General features: G+C 32.7%; 2 protein-coding genes across 3 annotated transcripts in view; one reads left to right on the top strand and one right to left on the bottom strand.

The window, feature by feature from the left end:
• Positions 1–7,011, bottom strand: part of LOC148284177 (G protein alpha o subunit-like) — a 114,712-nt gene extending 107,701 nt beyond the window's left edge. Inside the window, exon 1 of one of the 2 annotated variants that reach the window (XM_088242565.1) lies at positions 6,677–7,011. In XM_088242565.1, the coding sequence (XP_088098691.1) occupies positions 6,677–6,794 (118 nt within the window). In that variant the 5' untranslated portion in view covers positions 6,795–7,011. Of the gene's footprint in view, positions 1–431; positions 1,094–6,676 lie in introns of those variants that run through there. The other variant, XM_088242564.1, reaches the window with a different exon arrangement.
• A 1,410-nt stretch (positions 7,012–8,421) lies between these two features.
• Positions 8,422–17,560, top strand: Psf3 (DNA replication complex GINS protein Psf3). The gene is made up of 3 exons (XM_088242554.1): positions 8,422–8,732; positions 9,550–9,818; positions 16,473–17,560. Exons 1-3 carry the CDS (start codon positions 8,627–8,629, stop codon positions 16,713–16,715), a joined length of 618 nt encoding a protein of 205 aa, XP_088098680.1. The 5' UTR covers positions 8,422–8,626; the 3' UTR covers positions 16,716–17,560.
• The last annotated feature ends 3,734 nt before the right edge of the window (positions 17,561–21,294 follow it).

Genomic DNA, 21,294 nt, shown 5'->3' with positions numbered 1-21,294 from the left:
TCGACATTATCACTCGTTATAATCAAAATATCGCTTCTTTATTTTGGTCGCCAAGTACATAACAAACCAAACAAAATAACTTCGAAAATGCGAGGAAACTACGATTCGTGCGGAATTTTGTACAATAATAACAGGATACGATCGATCGATGACTAAAACTCGAGGAATGCTTTGTCAGAGAACGAGTCAACGAAGAACGAACAACGCCGCGCTGACAGAACTGTCATCCGAAGATATCTGTCATCAGAATAGACGGTAGACGGTACCTACATGAAACATCGTGTAAATAACGAATTCTATGGAAATTTTGACATTGACAGTGACAGTTGGACGTGCGAACGGCGAGCGGTACGTGTTTACGTTTCGGGGGAGCGGATTGTGATCGCGCATCGGACCGCGGGTAGCGGAGCAAGGAAGGCAGTGGTACGCACCGAGTAGCAGCAGCTTGATGTCCTTAGCGGCCTGGATGCCGTCCTCCTTGAGGTTCCGCTCAATGAGCCGACTGCGGGCCGCGGCCGCCCGCTCTTCGGCCGATTGAGCACACCCCATGATGCGCACCGCGTCTGGCAGAATGTGGTCGCAATCTTGTCTCCGCCCCTTCCCGCGTAGTCTGCCGGCTGTCCGGCTCCAAGCGCCCCGGGCACTCACTACCGACAACCCTCCATCCGGCCCGTATGTCAGACGCTGATTGCCGACGGCACATGTAAAATCCCGCACACCCTACACCCTACTACACTTTCACGGGCGGCTGGCGCGAATCCCGAAATTCTATCACTGAACCGCGGTTTCGCACGCCACCCTAACCTAAAACGGACGGTCGAATACTGTAATGGCCGCTCCGTTGACACTGCCCCGACACTTCCCGGACTCGGCGATCGATTTTTTTACACTTTTTTAACCGTGACGGGATAGTCGAGGACACTAGAAATGACCGTAACACATTTGAGAACAACGACAATATCGCTAAACCGGTTTTTTGAATAGTTTTCGACGCGAAACACGCCGGCGACCGAGCGCTCACTGGCGGGAACACGAAAAATGGCGGCAGATACACCAGATACCCGCTGTGACCGCGCCCCGCTAGAGCGATACTAACGCCGCCCGGCCGCGCACCGCGCACCTTCCCGCTGCCTACCGCGGACACGCATGCGTAATGGTCTACAGAAAGCGAGTAAACGAATTTTATAATCAAAAGGTTTTATAATTTGATTCATCGTGAAAAAATATACTATCAGTGTCGTCTGCTTCTTATTCTATTCAGCGAGAAAATTTCCACTCCAGCGTTAGTTTTCTGTAGTCTGACTGTCATACTGGTCATTATTAATTGCAATTATTTTTTCAGACGTGCTGTTAAAAGAAAACTTTTTAAAATACATTTATTTTCATTGATAAAACATACGTAGAATGACAACAATAACTTTTACATTAGTTTACTTCGGATGACGAACTTATTTTTAGTAGATTAAGAAATATGAATAAGAACATTAGCGACACCTTAGGTTTGCTCCTATTCGCCACTATCGTACTAACGTAAAACTCAGGGAGACCAGCTGATTACAGTGATACCGCACTTAAGCGCATTCTATTAGGTAACTCGTAAATTAGCAATAAGCGTGCTGAAAAACGTTGTATCTCTTAAAATACTAAATAACAATAAACATGGAATACAAAGAGATCGGTAGTTTTCTCCTCTACTTTTTTAAAAACCTTTATTCGCATCTTCGCATATGAATGGTGCTAGATGCAATAACATTGGGATACAAATCAGAGTGTATTTGATTTGTCAATTTATTCGAGAAATCAAAAGAGGTTCTGTGATTATTTTTTTATGTACATCTGAATTTTAAGCATATATTTTTAATTATTATTATTTTATTTTTTTTACAAGCCAACTTTTACGCGTTTTCTGTAGATAGATTTTTAAAAATAATAATTTTTTTAAAAACATATGCATATGGTGGAAAAAAAGGATTATATTATTTTTACTAATTTTCTCTTTACTTTACTTTATAATACATGCAGCTTATAATAAAATGAAAAAATATTATTATGAATTATTATTGTTAGTTAAAAAGGAAAACATAACATTAATATCGTCATTCTCTTATCCGTACCTAATGATGAATAGGGCACTGCATTGGTACACCAATCGCAGCGTATCTCGATCACTCGTTGCATGATAGCAAGATGATGAGTTTTACCTTTAAGGTGTCCAGGGCCCCGATTACAATGGGGAGTTAACATTTATCTTCAATTTGATCTACAAAGTAAAATTAAGTTTTCTGTATGAAAAGCAGAATATGCATACAATTTTTTCTTCTAAACATGTACAATTATCGGTTACCGACGAAGATACTTTAAACGTTTATGCAAATATACTCATTTTAGTACACAAATATCGGTTTTTCTTTATATACAGTCGAATATAACTCTGTTAACACTTTGAGTACCGGCCAAATACACATAGAATTTACCCTGTGCCCGGCCCATTTTTGTGAAATTTCATCCTTTGTGAAGGGTTTCTTAAAAGTGTCATAATTATGAAAACACTGGGGTAAATCAATTGAAACTTCTCATTTTTATTTGAAATAATTAAATAAGTATTTTTTGTATGATAGTTTTGCCAACATTGGCCTTTATGGAGAGCCACATTGCGCATTGCAATGTTCGCACATATACAGGGCCTCACTCCTTTTTCTGTGCTTTGTATCCCGGAGCCGTGTAAACACGTGATTATAATAACCATGCGTTGTGTCCCGGTCCCGAGTTTTCACGTGGTTAAAAAAAATTATTATAACATTATATACATAAAATACTGCAAGTGGATTTTGGTATTAAGCCCGAGATCTCATATATGGGTCTGTGCCAAATACACTAACCACTACACGGCGAAGTGGAATAACATAAGTACTACAATAAGTTCGTTTATGCCACGAATAAACCCAGTAAATTTGTTAAGATATACTATTTATAGTCCCATAGACACGTTGCCAACAAGGAAGTTCAGTGCTACGGGAAATTAGGCTGAAAATAGTTTTTACACGCTGTAAAAAATATTTGTAAGTTTCTTAAAAATATGTGAAAAAAAGAAAAAATAATAACTGCATTGAACTACGTCATAAGTTCTTTCCAATCAACCAACGAAAGAGTGTTGTGATAGATTTACGGTTTCCTGGAAGCCGACTCACCAATCTGTAGAACTCACCGACTAGAACTTGTAATTTCACTGGCTGAGTAACTTCAAAATAAAAAATAATAATCATAGCGCTGATAATACGATGCATAAAAATATTTGAATTCTTCTTTGGCTTAGTTTGATAGTTTATTAAAAAATATTGAACTTCCCATTAAAAATGGAGGACCTAATTTTTTATTTTATCCATAGTGTTGTCACAATTTACAGTCATATTTATTTTTTTAAGGTAATTGAAGATTTAAATTTTTTTCAACATCATCGTTATCATCATTAAATCTCTATCGGCACCCGATGGTGCATAGGTGCATTTACTATACAAACTGAATTTGTAAAATTTGCTATAATCTGGCATAAACAATTAAAAATGCTTTTTACAAAAAAGCCCACGTTCAATTTATTCCGCGAACTGTCACTTTATTTTAATAAAACTATTACAATACGGACAATGGTGGGGATTTTTAAAACTTAGAATATATTCCTAAATACAATAAATAATTAACAATTTGAATAAACAAACAACAACAAAATAAAACCGGGTTGTGGTCCCGTGGTAGTATTGTAGACTCACGGACCAAAGGTCCCAAAGGTTCAAATCCCACTACCACAACTCGATTTCCATTTTTCCAGCCCAAGTTATTTACGACTTTTAGGAATTGGTCTGAAAATTTAAATATTTAGTAAATAATGAGAACTCGTGTATTTTTCTTTTAAAAAAAAAAAAAAAAAAACTTTCATTTTTACTTACACTTTTGTTTCTCAAAACTGAAAAACATTAAACCTTAAAACCGCTATCCGTTGAATGCGGTTTTCGGCACTGTAACTTTAAATAAGTAGGGGGCAATACTTTTTATTATTTGTATAAATGATATTGTTAAATGCTTAAAATATTATTCTGTTTAACTTTTTGCCGATGGCACTCTTCTCTATGTGGCTGAAAACAATGTTGATGATACTAGCAATGAGATGCAAATAGATTTAAGTCAAATTATTTTTTTATTGGTTGGATATGTATAAATTAAAATCAAATGTTTCAAAAAGTAAATACGTGAAAATAAGCAATAAAAAAAATTGAAGAATGCAATTAACTAAACATTCACGGGAAAAATATAGACGAAGTAAATGACATAAAAAATTTAAGGGTAATAAAAGACAATAAACTTAAATTTGCCTCATATGTTGAGAATATCAACAAAAAATCCAAAAAGATTCGATTTTTAAATAGAATCAGAAAAAACCTCTCTAATTTTTAAGGCAATAGTCCTGTCGTATTTCAATTATTGTTCTAGTGTTCTTTTTCTGAGCACTGAAAATCAATATATTGTCCTTCAGAAAATTTAGAATAGTGGAATGAGGACAATATTGAGATGTGGCAGATATACAAAAATTCAACGATATATGTTGACGGTACTAAACATGCTTTCGGTAAAGCAAAAAGGAATTTCAAATACTTTAATGTTAATATTTAAACTAAAAAATAAATTATTGCCCGAATACATGTCATGTTCTGTAACGAAATTCATTACGACGGGAGGCGAAGCTTTCAGACTCCCTAAAACAAGAATCCAGGCAACTCAAAACAATGTGTATCATAAAGGACTTAAAATGTTTAATGAGTTGCCAATAGAGATTAGGAATGCTGGATCTATCGCATAGTTTCGTGGGATGGCGATGATTTTTGTTAAAAACAAACATCCATGTAGGTAGATAGTGTCATCGGAAAGCGTCTGGATTTTATAAAAATGTTTTGTTTTTGAAATTATTTTTAGGTGTTGAAATTTTATTTGTACAACTATCTAAAATAAATACTCCCACCTCATTTCTCTCCTGCAGAAGTAAGCAACCATTTGTTTTATTTAAATATATATTTTTTTGTAAATTTTATTCGTTCTAAAAAAATATTTTAATGTGTCTTCTTGCTCATACTGATCATTATGGTTTCGGATGTGACAAAGTTTTAAGAACACCCTGTATAAAAAAAACCCGCGTAATGTATATAGCCTATACTACTTTTTGTAATCTAAAATTATGTTAATTTATATTAAACTATCGCCTTATTTCTAGTATTTAACTGACATCCACCTTTTATCCCCTGTATGCATTTTTTTTGTCATGAGGAAGTTAAGCCCTACAAGAAATTGGGTGTAAAAAATGTTTTCTTACGCGCGGTAAAAATTAGAGCATTAGATTATGCGGCAAAGTTTCTTGAGAATGTATGAAAAAAATAATGAAACATATTTTGATAAATACAAACTACTTTGAACGACGTCACAAGTTCGTATGAATCAACCGATGATAAGAGGGTTGTGAAAGATTTCCGGTTTACTGTACGTCAGGACTGACCGAGAAGAAGCGGAAGAGAATTTGAGACGTCATACGCGGAGTAATTTCAGAAATACAAAACTTAAAAAAACCACACGATACATAAAAATGAAAATAGTTTTTTTTGGCTTAATTTAATAGTCTATTAAAAAAACATTGTACTTCCTCATTATCATGTGAACTGCCGTCAAATATCATTATTAGTTAAAAACACGTCAAAATTGATATCCATCCTTTATATCTTGTAACCTTAATTTAAAACAACGACCTCCGTGGTGTAGTGGTTAAGACGCTTGACTCATACCCGGAAGGTTCCGGGTTTGATTACCGGTGAGAACACAAAAATCAAATGTGATATTTCTCAAGCCTGGGTGTACTGAAAAATAGTGATAAACGAATCTATGCCCAGGGCCCCGATTACAATGGGAAGTTAACAAAGTTATCTTCGACTGTCTATAAAGAAAAACCGATGTTTATGTACGATGATATGAGTATATTTGCATAAACATTTAAAGTATCTTCGCCGGCAACCTATAATTGAACATGTTTACAAAAAAATGTATGTTTGTTCTGCTACACAGAAAACTTTATTTTACTTTGTAGATAAAATTGAAGATAAATGTTAACTTCCCATTGTAATCGGGGTCCAGCTCGGGTGGAAAGCGTCACGTTGCGTCGGAAACTGTTTTCCACTACCATAAATATAACAGTTTATTTTTAGATGAAATTACTCTCAGTTTTTGATGGATTTCGTGTTTTTTTATTTATTTGATTGTTTCGTGATAATCGTTTTGACTTATACAGACATTTTCAAATGAGTGTAAACGTCCCCATGAAGCGAAACGATTGTCAATAAAAAGAAAACAAAACATAAAAACTGCTCGAAAAAGAGTATCAACTTTATGTGTTTACTACTCGATTCTTGTCTACTCGATGTTTGTCTACTCGATTCGTAAATGAGGCATATTTTTCACGATCGATTTTCGTGATTTCGTGATCAACCATCTATATTTGCAGGGCATAAAGATCATCATGATATTCTGATGATCGTTATAGTTTAAATTGGCTGTGATTGGCTGTGATCAACTAGCCACCTGTGTCTGTAAGAATTGAAGAACATGACAGTTTAATGGAAATAGGCTGGAGTCGGGCGGGGCTTACCAAGCAGCAGCAGCTTGATGTCCTTGGCAGCCTGGATGCCGTCCTCCTTGAGGTTCTTCTCTATCTGTTTGCTGCGCGCCATGGCGGCCCGTTCCTCCGCTGACGAGGCGCACCCCATGATGGCGGCTGCCACCCTCGACTCCCCGTCACCACACCGCGAGTCACCAAACCCTACCGAGCGACCGCACTGCCCGAACCTGCCTCACTCATCACACATCCGGACTACCCAGATATCACTGCTGGCTGACGAATCCTTACTTACACGATACTGTTTTTCAGCATGCACTCAAATCGTAAGGAGAGCACATCCGTCAAACCTGTTCCGCGATGTGCGTGCTGAGCGCGAAACGGACGTGAATAATTTTGTACAAAAAATTAATCTCTCCTTCCCTGCAGTTAATTCTAAACTACGAAGGATCTCTTCCTTTTTGTACCGAGCCCTCCAATAAACTACCGATAAAAGGAAAGGAGTCTATTTTCAAGATATCCTGGGAGAGTTAAAGCGCGTGCGCGGTGGAAGCTGGCCGCTCGATGCGGCGATACTTGCACCTCGAGCGAAGTTCCTTTGCGTCGGCGCCATTTTCATTCCACCATCAGCAATGGAAAATGATCTCCGATTTTCTCTAATATATATGTCATATCATCCTTCCTATTTTCTAAAGGAAATATTTACGGTTGATGGTAAGAAGACTATTCAAATCAGTATTTCGTCGAACTCAATGATAAATAAAATAAAATCATAATGCCATAAGTATTCACGCACATAATTGATTTGATTTTAAACAGGAGTCAGACAAATTTCATGGTTAGTATACTAGAATCACATTTTTAATATAAACTAATTAGTCTTGTGACAAGGTATTTTTTTAGTTAGTACTAGATGCATTTTATATATTTGTAAATATGTAATCTGTAAACATGAATTTAAGCCGACATTATTAGGCATCATTGATATTTTGATATACGGCCTCATTCAATCATCAAATGAATATTACCTATCTGACAAAACTACATCCATGGATCAAGCATATTTTTTCATGCATCTATAGGTATAGATAGTATATATATGTACCTATATATAGGCGTATGTAATTTGACAACATAATGTAAATTTATTTTATATTTTAGGTACTTAGTTGCCTGTCGAAGGTTTTAGTTGTGTTTATTTTAATTATATTTTTCGTCATACATACGTAAGTATGATGAAAATTGCTGCATTAAATAAACTGAATAAATAACAAACATGTTTTTTTTTATCAATCTCGTTTTAATTTTTTTTTAAAACAGCAAAAAACTTAGTTTATTTTTGAAACATTAGTATTTTAATGAAAGCTTTGTTTTATAAAAAACAATCCAAAATAAAATACGTATTATGGACTCCGGGTTAAATTCCAGGAGGGTTAAATTCCACGCCTACAATAACTTATTTCTAATTTTAAAATATGGTTATTCACCACAAAAAGAAAGTGGCCCAAAATTACAATATCTGGTAATATAATAAAAATGCAAATTTTCATTGCATTTATTATTTTTTATATTACAATTATTTTTTTAAAAATTTTGCCTGGGAGATAATATTATTTATACAAAATAGAACTGAAAATATTTATTTGTGCGATATTCATTTGTTAGATATTTTGTAAGCTGGTGCCTATTTTATTTTTTTATAATATGGCAAGGAATCATGACAGTTTTGTCTATGGTTATGTCAAATTCTGTGCTGTTTGTTTTCTGTCAAAATTGGCGGGAACCGGGCTTGCGATGTTCGGTTGTCTGTGAAGTGTATAATATTATTTTTCAGTGATTAGTGTTATAACACTTGATGATATTGTTGCACGTTCCACACTCCATAGCATTATTTCACCTGTATTAAAAACACGTACAACGAGAAAAATATTGATGTGATAAAATGTGATTATTTTGTTTCGTACAACATATTATTTTTTTAATATGTCTCAGCACAGAAGTTACTCTCCACATTATTTGTCTATTGATGATATTTTGGCTACCAATGAAAGAGTTTCATGCAAATTTATAAATGAGCTTCCAAGAATGGGTAAGTGTTTTTTTAGGTTATTCTAAGGTAAACACTAATGATATCCATAGATATATTTACCTTTCTTGCTCTAAAAAATTACATGTTGTGCCCCACTAAACTGATAAAGAACGCCTTTTCGTATTCTAGACAAAGCTGAGGGCGGAATACCCTTTGTTCTGTGATTCTAATCTTATCCTGCAAATATTAAGTTCATGAAATATTGACTTTATGTGTCAGAATAATATCATTAAATTGTATTCCTTTGTAAACTGAATATTTATTTATTTATTTACTTGTTTCTAAAGTAAAATATAACATGTTACAGGCCTCCCCCATACAATCTGTTTTAATAATAAATTCTCAATAGATTGAAAAAAAGAGATAATGATTGCTGCCCTTCCGATGCACTAATCTCTCTAGAATTCCTCCATATATTACACGATTGTCCTATGTTTGACGCCGAGAGGTTTAACTGCAAACAAATGTGCGCACAGTATGAGGGAGGAAAAATGTATCATATACATTTTGCATTCAAAATTTGCAACAATAATATGTTCATGAATATGATATTTTAAATAAATAAAAAAAATAATATCCGCAATCCATCATAAAAAAGTATGATTTAAGCCAATATTTCTACTCTTGAAAATTGATATTTTTTTCAAATAATTTTCCATAATTACTGTTATGTAAACATGCGATTCGTTAGCAAATATATAATTTTCCTATCTATATTAATCTTTCAATTTTTTAATAAAAAAATACATATTTTATTTAATATGTCATTAGCACAATACATTTTTCAGTTTGATATAAGGTGTTTGGAATGTTCTAGGTTTTCTCGATCCCTCATCAGAAAACGAAAGTCTTATTGCTGGCACCAATATAGAGCTGCCCTTCTGGTTGGCGGAAGCTCTGAGCTCTAAGAGACCTCCAATGGTGTCTCTGGACACCCCAAAGGTATATAAAGAAGCGTACCGGGAGATCCTGAAAGCCGACGCCTCCGCTGTGGACCTGCATAAGTTGGGGATGTTCTACTATGACTTTGGGTGCTACCTCGCTTCTCTAGACTCTAGGGGAGATGTGGGGAATTCCTTAGTTTCGGTACGCTCTATTTAAGCTTTCATATGTGTCGCAACCAGACTGTCATTTTAGACGGAATACATACATATAAAATACATATATTGGCTAGCCATATTACAAAACAGCTCTGTGTTGTAAAATAGCCAATTGACGAATAACTGTATTGCATTTTGGCTTGTTTGTTTTTGTGCTATTTGACATAATCATTAGTGGGGATGTTATTTATTAAGCAAAAAATTGTTTTATTTTTTACTTTTTTTAAAAGTACTAAACTGCCTAACTAGGGATAGCTTCCCCGTTTTAAGACAGTTAATATATTTTTATAATATAGAAAATAAATACTATTTTATTATTATTATTTAAGCACACATAAGAATATGCTTATGAGTGTTCTACTTCCAGATTAAAAAATAAATATACCACCAATACCTAAATCCTAAGTCATTACCAGTAAAATTAGAATTCAACTTACATCCTTCTACATCGGACAACAGTTTCTCTGACTCCCTCCGACCAATACAGATTAAAAATGCAGCCATCACCTTCCTTTGCCTGGCAATCCCACCACACTTCTATGAATCTGGAATAAGGTTATATATCCTTGGGCCTATACAGTATTGCTGCCTTTGAGCCAAAAAAATATTAACTCCTCTCTGTAAAATCAGATCCTTATTGGAGTGTCTAGTATTATGACTATGGCAAATATTTGGGTGTTTTTCTCTGTTGAGATGCGTGACCGCTATTGACCTCAATATATACTGTTGACGGATATCTAGTACTTGAAATTCTTTGAAGAGTGAATCACTTGGATATCGGTATGGTTTTTTTAACATAACTCTTATCACTGTTTTTTTTTTTTTTTTAATAAAAAAAAATATTAGCGTTCTTATAATTTACCCAAATAATTCAATTTTGGTGGCCATTTTCAACGAGTTGTAAATAACTCACTATTAGAGAATGGAAATCAAGTTGGGGTAGAGCGGGGTTTGAACCTCGGACCTCCGGCCCGTGAGTCCGCATCACTAGCCACGGGACCACAACCCGAGTTAGATTTTTGGACTATAGCTGCTGAAGCCAGTCGTTTTAGTGCAGCTTTCCCAGCCAATCAGACCATATTATGTCAGTATTGAATTTACTAACCCAAATACAATGGTTTTAGTTCTTTATATTTCTTAATGGTATGAAAAAATTAATCATGCATTTTAATTTATTAGAAATTTCTTCAGTGTCTATGTTCCATCTCATGAACTTATCTATTTTTAAACCCAAATATTTTACACTAGTGACGTTTTCCAATATTATACATTTACAATTTACTCTATTTTTGCAATGATGCAATTTTGATTAATATTCAGAGTTTGGTTGTCCTGCCGAAGATGGGCTAAAGCAGATACACTTTGTTTTGTCTGCATTGAAGTAAGCAAATTGTCATTCAAACAATTGTTTACCCTCATCATATGATTGTTGGCTTTGTCATTGTTCGCGCTCAAACCAACAGTGGTACGCGAGAAGCAGCCAGCACGGACAGAGTATTCAGATGAGGGGGTCGCCTTCATTCGTTCGATCAAAAAACCGGCGAACTTTCATTTAAACACTTAATTATAACATACATTGTTGAAAAATAAAGCTGTAAATAGAACAGAATCCCCGGCCGGCGATGTCCGGAACTGTCCAGCGCCCCAGCGGGCGGGCGGTCTTCTCTTGTGGCGCACGTCTCTCTCTAGCCGCCGCTCGTGCAGTCCTAAGCTTCAAATTCTCGCTAAGACCTGCCCTTATAACATAAACAATGACCCTTACGGTTATTGCATCTAGACGCTGCAGTTTTCTAAACATACTTCCGTTTTATCAAATTGTCAGTATTACATATGAATTAAGTCTAATACAATTATGCAATACCTATGATCATTATTGATAAGTCTATCATATATTTTTATTCTCTTCAAACACATATAATGAACTATACATTAAAAAGGTTACTAAAATTCACAAGTCCACCGGACTCCAGTACTTATAATATAAATTATGGGAAAATGTTGCATCAGAACATAATAGCAAATACTTAAAAACATTCAGGGAAGATATTGTAATGTAAAAATATATTGGGTCCAATTAGTCCATTAGTATTTTATGGAATATTATGACATCTTTCTTCGTATCGGTAACAAAAAATCTTTTCAAAATAGTAATCCGCACCCAAAATAGAAATGCTGTTCTGTGATTGGTCCGCTTTGTCCAATCATGTTAAACCTAATTCCCGCCAAAGATCACATCTGAGAACGTAGGTTTTGTCTGCTTACGTAAAAGGATTCCTCCACGTATAAGTGAACTAAAGAAAGAGCCAGCTATATCTTCCCAGTACATCCCGACTTTAGACCATTTCAATCCTAGCTACCGGAGAGCATGGTAAAGAAGATTTATGGTCTCCAAACAATGTCCCGAACACCAACCCATAACCATAACACATGCAAGACGTTTGCACAAATGCATGTTTTCCTAAAGTGTTTTCGAATGGCTAGACTAATTTCTTCTGAAATAATTGTCATTTGAAATGGACATAAATTATCAATCCTCTGTGATCTGCCCAATTTACCTATCGCTGTATTTTGGCAGCAACAGTCATGAACTCCTGTCCAATTTGGGGCACTATAAATTAATACTGTTTCATCAGCGAACGATATTTGTCCAATAGATTCACTCTTACAAAGTCTGTCAATATATACTAAGAACAGCTAGCAGCGGGCCCAATGTATTTTCCTTGAAGAACACTATAGTCTAACATAGCAGCATCACTTAGTTCATTGTCAATTTTCACTTTTTGTGATCTATTGGATATATAACTTCTAAACCAATCCAGGATCATCCCTCAGGGGATATTCAGATACCCATATTTCGTAATCTTTTAATTAGTATTTTATGAGAGTTGGTATCAAATGCCTTTGCTAAATCTAGGAATACCGCTAAGCACCTCTTACTATTATCTTTAGATGTTGTAATTGTCTCGGTTAACTTAAATATGGCGTTTTCTGTGCTTAATCCTGCCCTAAACTGAACTGATTATTTCTCAGTAAGTTGTTATGCTTTCAGAAATAGCTTATTCATTGTTTAACTATTTTCTCTATTATTTTTGAGATATTATTCTGTAATGAAATGGGTCGATAGTTTTGAATTAAGTGTTTATTACAAATTTTAAAGATTGGCATAACAAAAGATTTCTTCGAGTGCCTAGAAAATATTCCTGTATTAAAAAGCTGAGATTAAATATGTAAGCCAGTGGGGCGGGCTGCAATGTGACTTTGAATAGATTTTAATAGTTTTAAGCTAATATTATCTGGTCCTGTAGTGTTACTCAATTTGAGACAATATATTGTCTTTATGTTTTTAACGGGAGTAATGGCTGTTGAATCTTATTTATGTAGTGAAGGTACAATATTAATTTTATTTACCAGGGTGTCTTTGTTTAGTTTAATTTTGTCAAGTATGTTATGTGCAAGGGAGTTACCAATAGAGGTAAAATGTATGTTAGCGTGATGAGTCATTAATTTACTATCTGAAATTAAATTATTACCATAATAAAATAACCACAAAGTTAGTGCTTCAAATATAAACTTAATAAATTATTACCATTGGTCTCCATTTTTTCAATACCAATTTCTTTGTAAGAGAGGTTCCTGTAATTTCCCTACCCGTTTTCCACATTTTACGAGGGTTGTAGTTGTTTTCGTCGCATATTATTTGCTATAATCATTTTCTTTCGTTATTCTAACTTCTTTTTTGCAAAAATTCCGGTGTTTTTTTATTCGTATATTATTGAAATATCACCTGGATTATCTCTGCTTTTTTGTTTAGTGCATTTCTTTTATGTATCGACATAACTATATTATCTGTAATCCAGGGTGTTCATTTACATTTTTTATTCGGAATCAATTTGTAAATTGTGTATTTGGAAGTGTGGTGTTTCAGGGATGATCATAAAATTGTCGAATGCGCTATCGACATATATTATTTCACAATTCATTTTATAAATCTTTTGTTGGGTTTGCATACATAACTGTATAGAATATTCTAAAATTTTTGTCTTAATACGAGGGGTCTCTGAATTTATACATAAAGAAATGGTATGATGCTCGGTTATATGAGAATGAATAATAAAGGAATCACAATATTTTATTCCTTTTGTTATTATATGGTCGATACAAGTATTGCTTTGTTACCTAGTTACTGCTTCAAAATTTAGAGTCAGCCCCTTTTCGGCAAGAAAGCATTTACAATAATTTGTTTGCAAGTGTTTGTTATTTAGAAGGTTAATATTAGTATCTCCAATAATGATCTGATTCGCATACTTCTTCGTTTCGTTTAATATGGTCTCAAGGAAGTCAGGAAACATGTCGATATGTGCATAGGACGGTGATCTATATATAATTAGAATGCAAAGATTATGTTCGAATGTAATTCCCAAGTAATTTGCTTGCGACAAGTTGATTTCGGTAATGTTAACATGTAATCCTGATCTGATATACACCACCACCCTAGAGCTTTTATTTGTATAATTTGTGGTATGATATTTGTTATATCCTAATAATCAACCAACATTCCGTTAAAACAATAATGTCAAACTCACTAGGAAAGTTATTTAAAAATACTAAAAAGGTGTCTAAGTTTTACATCCTTCTAATGTTTTGGTGAATAAAAATTCTTAATTTATATTTATTCCAGTCACAATTCCTCAACTTAGAAGTATCATCAATAATTGTATTATATTACATAACACACTAATTTAGAGCTAATTATAAATAAATAAAAAAATTAAATACAATGTAATCTTTATAATGAAGTGTAAATTATTGAGAGAAAAAAATAAATTCGTATTGTCGCTGGAGAAATTAATAAGTACTATTTCAGTTCTTTGTATCCATTTAAAGTTATATAATCATGCTTGTTGATAATATTAAACACAGGGCACAATAATAAAGGTGCATAACAAATGTTTTTTCTTCTTTGCTTCTTCTTCTTCTTCAGCTTTATTCTCTCCTCTATTATGTAGAAAGCCGGTTTAATGTTTGATGGTAGGGAATTAGATAATGGTTATGAAAAAATGACATTTATAAAAAGAATCCGCCTCCATTTTTTAGGTGGGTTTGCTTTATTTACTGTGGGAGTCGAATATAAATATTTATTTATAAGTTTGCGTTTTTGTTTTTGATTTAATATTTTATCAATTAAGTTCTCATTATATCCATTGTTATTAGCAATCTGTCTTATTGTATTAAGTTCTTTTTAAAAATTAGTATCATCTAGTGGAACGTTAATTAACCTATGTATTATTGAATGGAATGTGGAATGTTTATGGGCAATTTGATGATTTGAAGAGTTATGAATAATTGTGTCTGTATATGTTCTACACAACTAATAATATAGGAACATTGTTACAAAATCACAAAGACAAAGTCCATAAATATAATAAATCTGGGATATACCAATTTAATTGTAATGATTGCGATTCAATCTACATTGGAAAAACTAAAAGAAACTTTAATATTAGAGTAAAAGAACACTTAAGATGCTTAAATAATAATAATTTTTATGAATTCACAAATCATCTGATAGAAAATAATCATAACTTCAATAAAGACACTGGATTAAAAGTACTTCATGTTGAAAATAAAATATTAAAATAAGACAACTTTGAAATCATAGAAATTAAAAAAGCGATTCATAATAAGAAAACAATAATTAATAACTAAATAAACAATATTTCCTTTGGTCCTCTCCTGTCTAACTACGAAAATAGTGATATCAAATTACAACCCGTGTAAGGATAAAACGACTTGATTTATTGGGTCCACGTGTAGTATTTAGTGAACATGATAAAAGTTTAAAAAAGGAATCAATTCATTAGTTACGTAAACCTTGACGAAGAAGCTTGTTTGCTTTGAAACCGGTCGGTGGAAAATAAAAATTAGTGGTTAAAAACAAAGTTGTTTTATTTATTTTATTATAATGAATAACCACAAAGTTAGTGCCTCAAATATAAACTTTATAGTATATTTTATGCTCACAATATTTTAATCAGTAAATTTATAATTAAATAATTATATTGGTCACTGTAAAAGATCAAACTGCTTCACCAATTTATATAACGGCTAAACATGTCTATCCAAATTGTACAATGCCAATGTGGCTAGACATTAGGTTGCCCATTAACAATAAAAAGCCATTTTGTTATTTATATGGTTAGCCAGAATGTACATATTTTGTCTGTTTCAATTTTCATAAATCTCTTTATTTTTTTTTATATTTTGTTATTTACATTTATTTAAGTTTTTATTATTATTAGTATTTGTATTTAATGTTTTTATTATTATTGGTATATTTTGTTATTTATTGAGGTTAAATTGCAAACATTTTTGTGGTGTCATAATAAATATGATGTTCTATTAATTAATTATTCCAAAATAACAGCATTATTTTATTTTTTTGACTTTCTTTTCATATTTATTAATTTTATAATTATAAAAGAAATTTCAATTTTAGGACCATTTTGTAATAGTCGATAAATTGTGTAATGGAATGAAAATCATCTTAGTGTCTAGAGAGGGGTTCAAATCTCGGATCTCCGATTCGTGATATTGCAACAGGACCAAAACCTTATAGAGATGGAAAATCTTATTGTTACAGACATTTCGTAGCCGTTTCCGTCACATAATGGACCTGAGCCAGAACTCCCAGCCTGATCCTATCACATCATCTCGGCTAGATAGGCTGGAGCAAGGTATCCTGGCGGCTGGTCAGCGGGCTGGGGGAGCTCTAGATTCCTGGTGTCGGCTCTCAGCCCTGCCCTTGCGCCCTTCGCACGCCCTCACCGAGCACCTCAAAAGGAAGAGATCCGGCACTGAGCAAGAATCCCCGTTACTCAGATAAATCAGAAATACACCTCCGTGCCACATGTTTAATTTTGTCAAATGACAAAATCGACAATGAAGATTTATACATTCACAAATTTTAGCCACCGGTAAAACAATCGCCTCAATATATACTGTATCCTTAGGTGGTCTCTTAGTATGTGTATAAGTGTAGTGCACTACTAAGTAAAAATATTAATAAATATTGATTTATAAAAGTAAGGATTCATTGCAACTTAAACATATATTTTATTCAGTATTAATGCCAAAATTGTCTAATCACCAATCTAACAAGATCATCTCTAGCGGACAATCTTCCTTATCATGTCAGCTCACGCAAACGCTAATCACCACTGTGCATATTTTGTTTTGCGTCAGCTTACTCTAAATTTGTATGAAAAATACTGAATGTGGTGAAACTGTGGCTTGAGCAAAATAGTTTATGCTTTATAGTAGAAAATAATGCATTATAATTAATTTTTAACCTCATATTGGTCAGAATTTCTATAATTTAGTTATGTATTATGTTAGTACAATATATGTGGCGGTGAATATCAAAATCGTTGAAAACTATGAAAATATTAGGATTACATAATATGCTGTTTATATCTAAAGTGGAAAGATCATATGTTTTACTATAGTAATTCAAGTTTGAAATTTAATTTTATATCAAAATCGGCAACATTCGATGTGGCCAATCAGAATGGTGCATTTTTTCAATATGGCCGCTAGTTTGCATTTCACAGTATGCATGTGATCACTCATTTTCTTTTTAAGTTAAAATTCATTTTATTTTATTTTTAAAGATATATTATAAATGTTGACAACCCCGACATAAACAATAAAAGACGGATTAAATCAAAATTGGTTATATTTATTAATGAATTTCTTCAAAACCAGTTAAATCCACATCATTATATCAAACTCTGTTAAATTAAAAATAAATCTTTATTTTATATGGATACTGTTCAATCTCTTATTATTTTATTTATAACAAATATATTTAAATAGTTCTTAATACCTAGATGTTGTACTTTTAATAATTGCGATAATTTGTTACAGAAAAATGTTAATTGTGAAAAATCGTTTAGTCAGGATTCAACCATTTTTTATATTATCCGACACATATGATCTACACAATGTGTCTGGCTACAGACTTGCAATATTTAAAGGGTGTATAAAACATTGAATTTGTCCATAAATATACCCCTACATAGGGTTCCATCCCCTCCCTACTGGAATAGCCGCCATTTTTATTTGTAGATTTTATTTCGATACGACAATAAAAAACTCCACTTATATGGGTCTGGAGGCCCTACACATATGAAAAAAGATTAATTTGAAAGTCGCCTATCAAGCAATAATAAAATTTACAGCAAAACTTTTACTTGTGTATAAAATGTATAAAAATATTACTCAACTGAATTTCAGCCCAAAAATCTATTAAAATTATTAGAATTTTAATTTATCGTAGAAACTAGCTGCTTAATGGACTAGTTTTATTTTGTTAGTACCTTTTAAATGATTTTTTTTCATATCTGTAGGACCTCCAGACCCATAGAAATAAAGTTTATTTTTATTTATTGAAAAAAATCTGCAAATAAAAATGGCGGCCATTCTAACAAGAGGGGGGTATGGAACCCTATGTGGGGGTATATTAATTGACAAAATTCAATGTTTTATAAATATCGCTAGTCTGTAGACGGAAAATTATTGTGTATATTGTCGGGTTTTTAGCACAAGTTGGTAACTAAAAATTTTCAAAAAATTGTGTTTTCATAAATGGTCTGAAAAATCAAATAGTCTTGGTTCAAAAACTAAATAAAAATATTTTGCATTTAATAAATGCAAATAGTAATATTAACAATATTCATCTTGCGGTTTTATTTAAATTGTTGATTTGGGATGAGCTTTTAACTTTAAAAGTACAATATCTCACAACTAGTAAAATGTTACTAACTTGTTCCAGAAATCTGACAGTAACAAAGTACAAACAAAATAAGTGGTGCATTTTGCCACGCTTTGGGGTTCTGATGCGCAGACTGTCATTGCACATATCGCTCGTTTACAACACTTGGACTTATTAAAATATATGCATTCTTTAGTTAACCAAAAAAATATGTATTATTTTACAAGTGTTTTTTAAAAAGTGGTTTAATATTGGCTTAAAATGTATTGTGTTATTATGTATATAATTTATTTAGACAATGAATTTAATTAATTTTATCATTTAGTAAATCTATGTTTGTTTAGAAACTATTTAATCTATTTTGGACTAGATTTGTTTTGGAAAAGTTAAAGTGTGCCAGCAACTAACTTTTGTTAAAATAGATTAAGGCATATCAGCGTTAAGTTACTTGCTTAAAATTAAAATTATAATAATATGTCATGTTAAATTCGATTAAACGAATTAAAAAAAACTTTGACATTTGTCATTGGTTATCCAAAATTTGTGGACAATAATTGTCTCATTTTTTATTGCTAAAAATAAACTATTTATAATTAACATGTCTTATTTTAGCGCATTATCAGAATATGATTATTATGAAAATCATGTAATCGGTGTGGTAATGGAATTTTTAACTGTTAAACAGTAAAGTCCATCTTGTAGTGGAGCGGTTAGTGTACTCATGTTCGAGGTTCCAAGTTCGATTTTCAATTATAAAATCGGGTTGTGGTCCTGTGGCAAGTGTCGCGGACTCATGGATCAGAGGTCCGAGGTTCGAACCCCTCTCTACCACAACTTGTTTCCCATTTTCTAATAGTGAATTATTGTAACTCATTGAGAATGGCTCCAAAAATTGAAATGCTTGTGTAAATTACAAGAATGCAAATATTTATTTTTAAATTGAATATATGGTTGTGATCTAGTTGTGATTGAGATTTAAAACATGTAATATTTCATAGCCACTTGACTTTATATGAAGCATAAAATGATCTGTCTTGGCTTCATGTAATCAATATCAAGATACACTGCAATCGCTTTACCCACGCAGTGATCTATGCACCATTAAGCATTGATCAGCGAAGGATGATATTGATGTTAAACAGTAATATAAAATGTTTCATCTACCTGTTTAAACTTTTGATTTTGTTTTATCTCGTCTTTCCTTCTGGCCTAGGTTCATGTTTGAAATAATAGGAATTAAACAATAATTATAACATGCATGTAAATATTTGTAATAACAATGTACCTATTTTGTTTCAAATTATGCATATTATTTTGTTGTTGTTTTTTTTTTTTTTTTTTAATTCCCGCCAAACTGCATATGCAGTTTTTTTGCAGGGATTTCTCTCTTTAAACATTTTGGTAACACATTATAATAATGTTTACATAAAATATAAAAAAATATTAAATATATCAATAAAATAAAAGTTTAAAAAAAATTAAATACAAGTAAATCAAGTCTTTTTTGATAACAAAATATATAAAAAATAATAAACAAACACTTTTTTTGACACTGTTTTAAATTGTTTGGTTTCCCCATTTATTTATTTTTTTACACTAAACTTAGACTTTAAGAAAAAGATTTTTAAAACCATTTTTACTTTGTTTTTATTTATATCACTATTCTTTATTTCGTCCGGGAGTCTCTTTACTATGCGAGGAAGTATATACGCCCTAGTCCTCTCTCCATACGCATTTATAGCTCTTCTTTCTATGAAATTTCCTCTCACTTTTTGGCGCGTTTCATGCTTATGTGATATTGGCGTTTTGTAGGAATCCATGAAGTCCTCTGTTACCAGGCGATAGGCGATAGTATATTATATTCTGTACCGTCAAAACTTTACATATCGGGAAAAGATTTTCGTAGTCATTTTGACAAGTTATTATGTTGGTTTTACATGCTAACATTTTAAGGAATCTAATTTGTAATTTTTTTATCCTATTTGTATACGTTATAAATGTTAGCCCGTAACAACTCACTCCATATGATATAATTGACTCAACCAGCGCATGGTATAAACAGTACAGGGTGGCCCGCGGAACACAGAATTTCAAATGATTAAATTTTATAAGTACCGCTTTTAGTTTTTGGCAAACACTTTCTGCATGTAATTTCCAATGAAAATTATTTTCGATAGTTAAGCCTAGATATGGATATTTTTTGACCATTTCTATCGTTTGACAGGCACAAGGTGATTTTTTCAAATGGAGACATTTATAATCGTGACCTTGAGCATTAAGTATTTTGTTTTGTTTACTTGTATGTGTAGAATGAATAAGTATCACTTTTGTTTTATTTATGTTCAGTATTATCCCATTATCGTGAGCCCATTTCATGATATTGTTTAAGTCCGATTGAATATTTTTCTCAACATGTGTAATATCTTTGTCAGCGCACAAGATGCAAGTGTCGTCAGCAAATATGTATTTGGTACATTTTTCTATAACATTGGGAAGACTATTTACCTGCGTTATGTAGCAAACTGGTCCTGATATTGAGCCTGTTGCCACACCAGTATTTGAGGTTGTTGGATTACTTTGTTCGTCATTTATCTTGACTTGTATTTTCCTATTTTGTAGATAATTTTGGAACCACAATTTTAATGGTCCTCGTATCCCACATTCGTCTATTGCTATTGCCAAGGTTTGA

The sequence above is a fragment of the Micrasema longulum genome, unplaced genomic scaffold (assembly GCF_059751315.1).
Source record: "Micrasema longulum isolate JH-2025_06_02 unplaced genomic scaffold, ASM5975131v1 h1tg000142l, whole genome shotgun sequence".
Taxonomy (NCBI): domain Eukaryota; kingdom Metazoa; phylum Arthropoda; class Insecta; order Trichoptera; family Brachycentridae; genus Micrasema; species Micrasema longulum.
This window is presented reverse-complemented; position numbering and strand designations above follow the sequence as displayed.

Bases quoted from the DNA above. Each gene is read 5' to 3' on its own strand.
- Psf3 (XM_088242554.1), top strand. From the start codon at position 8,627: ATGTCTCAGCACAGAAGTTACTCTCCACATTATTTGTCTATTGATGAT. The intron at 8,733-9,549 runs GTAAGTGTTTTT...GGAATGTTCTAG, and splicing joins AAATGAGCTTCCAAGAATGG to GTTTTCTCGATCCCTCATCA. The intron at 9,819-16,472 runs GTACGCTCTATT...TTATTGTTACAG, and splicing joins TGGGGAATTCCTTAGTTTCG to ACATTTCGTAGCCGTTTCCG.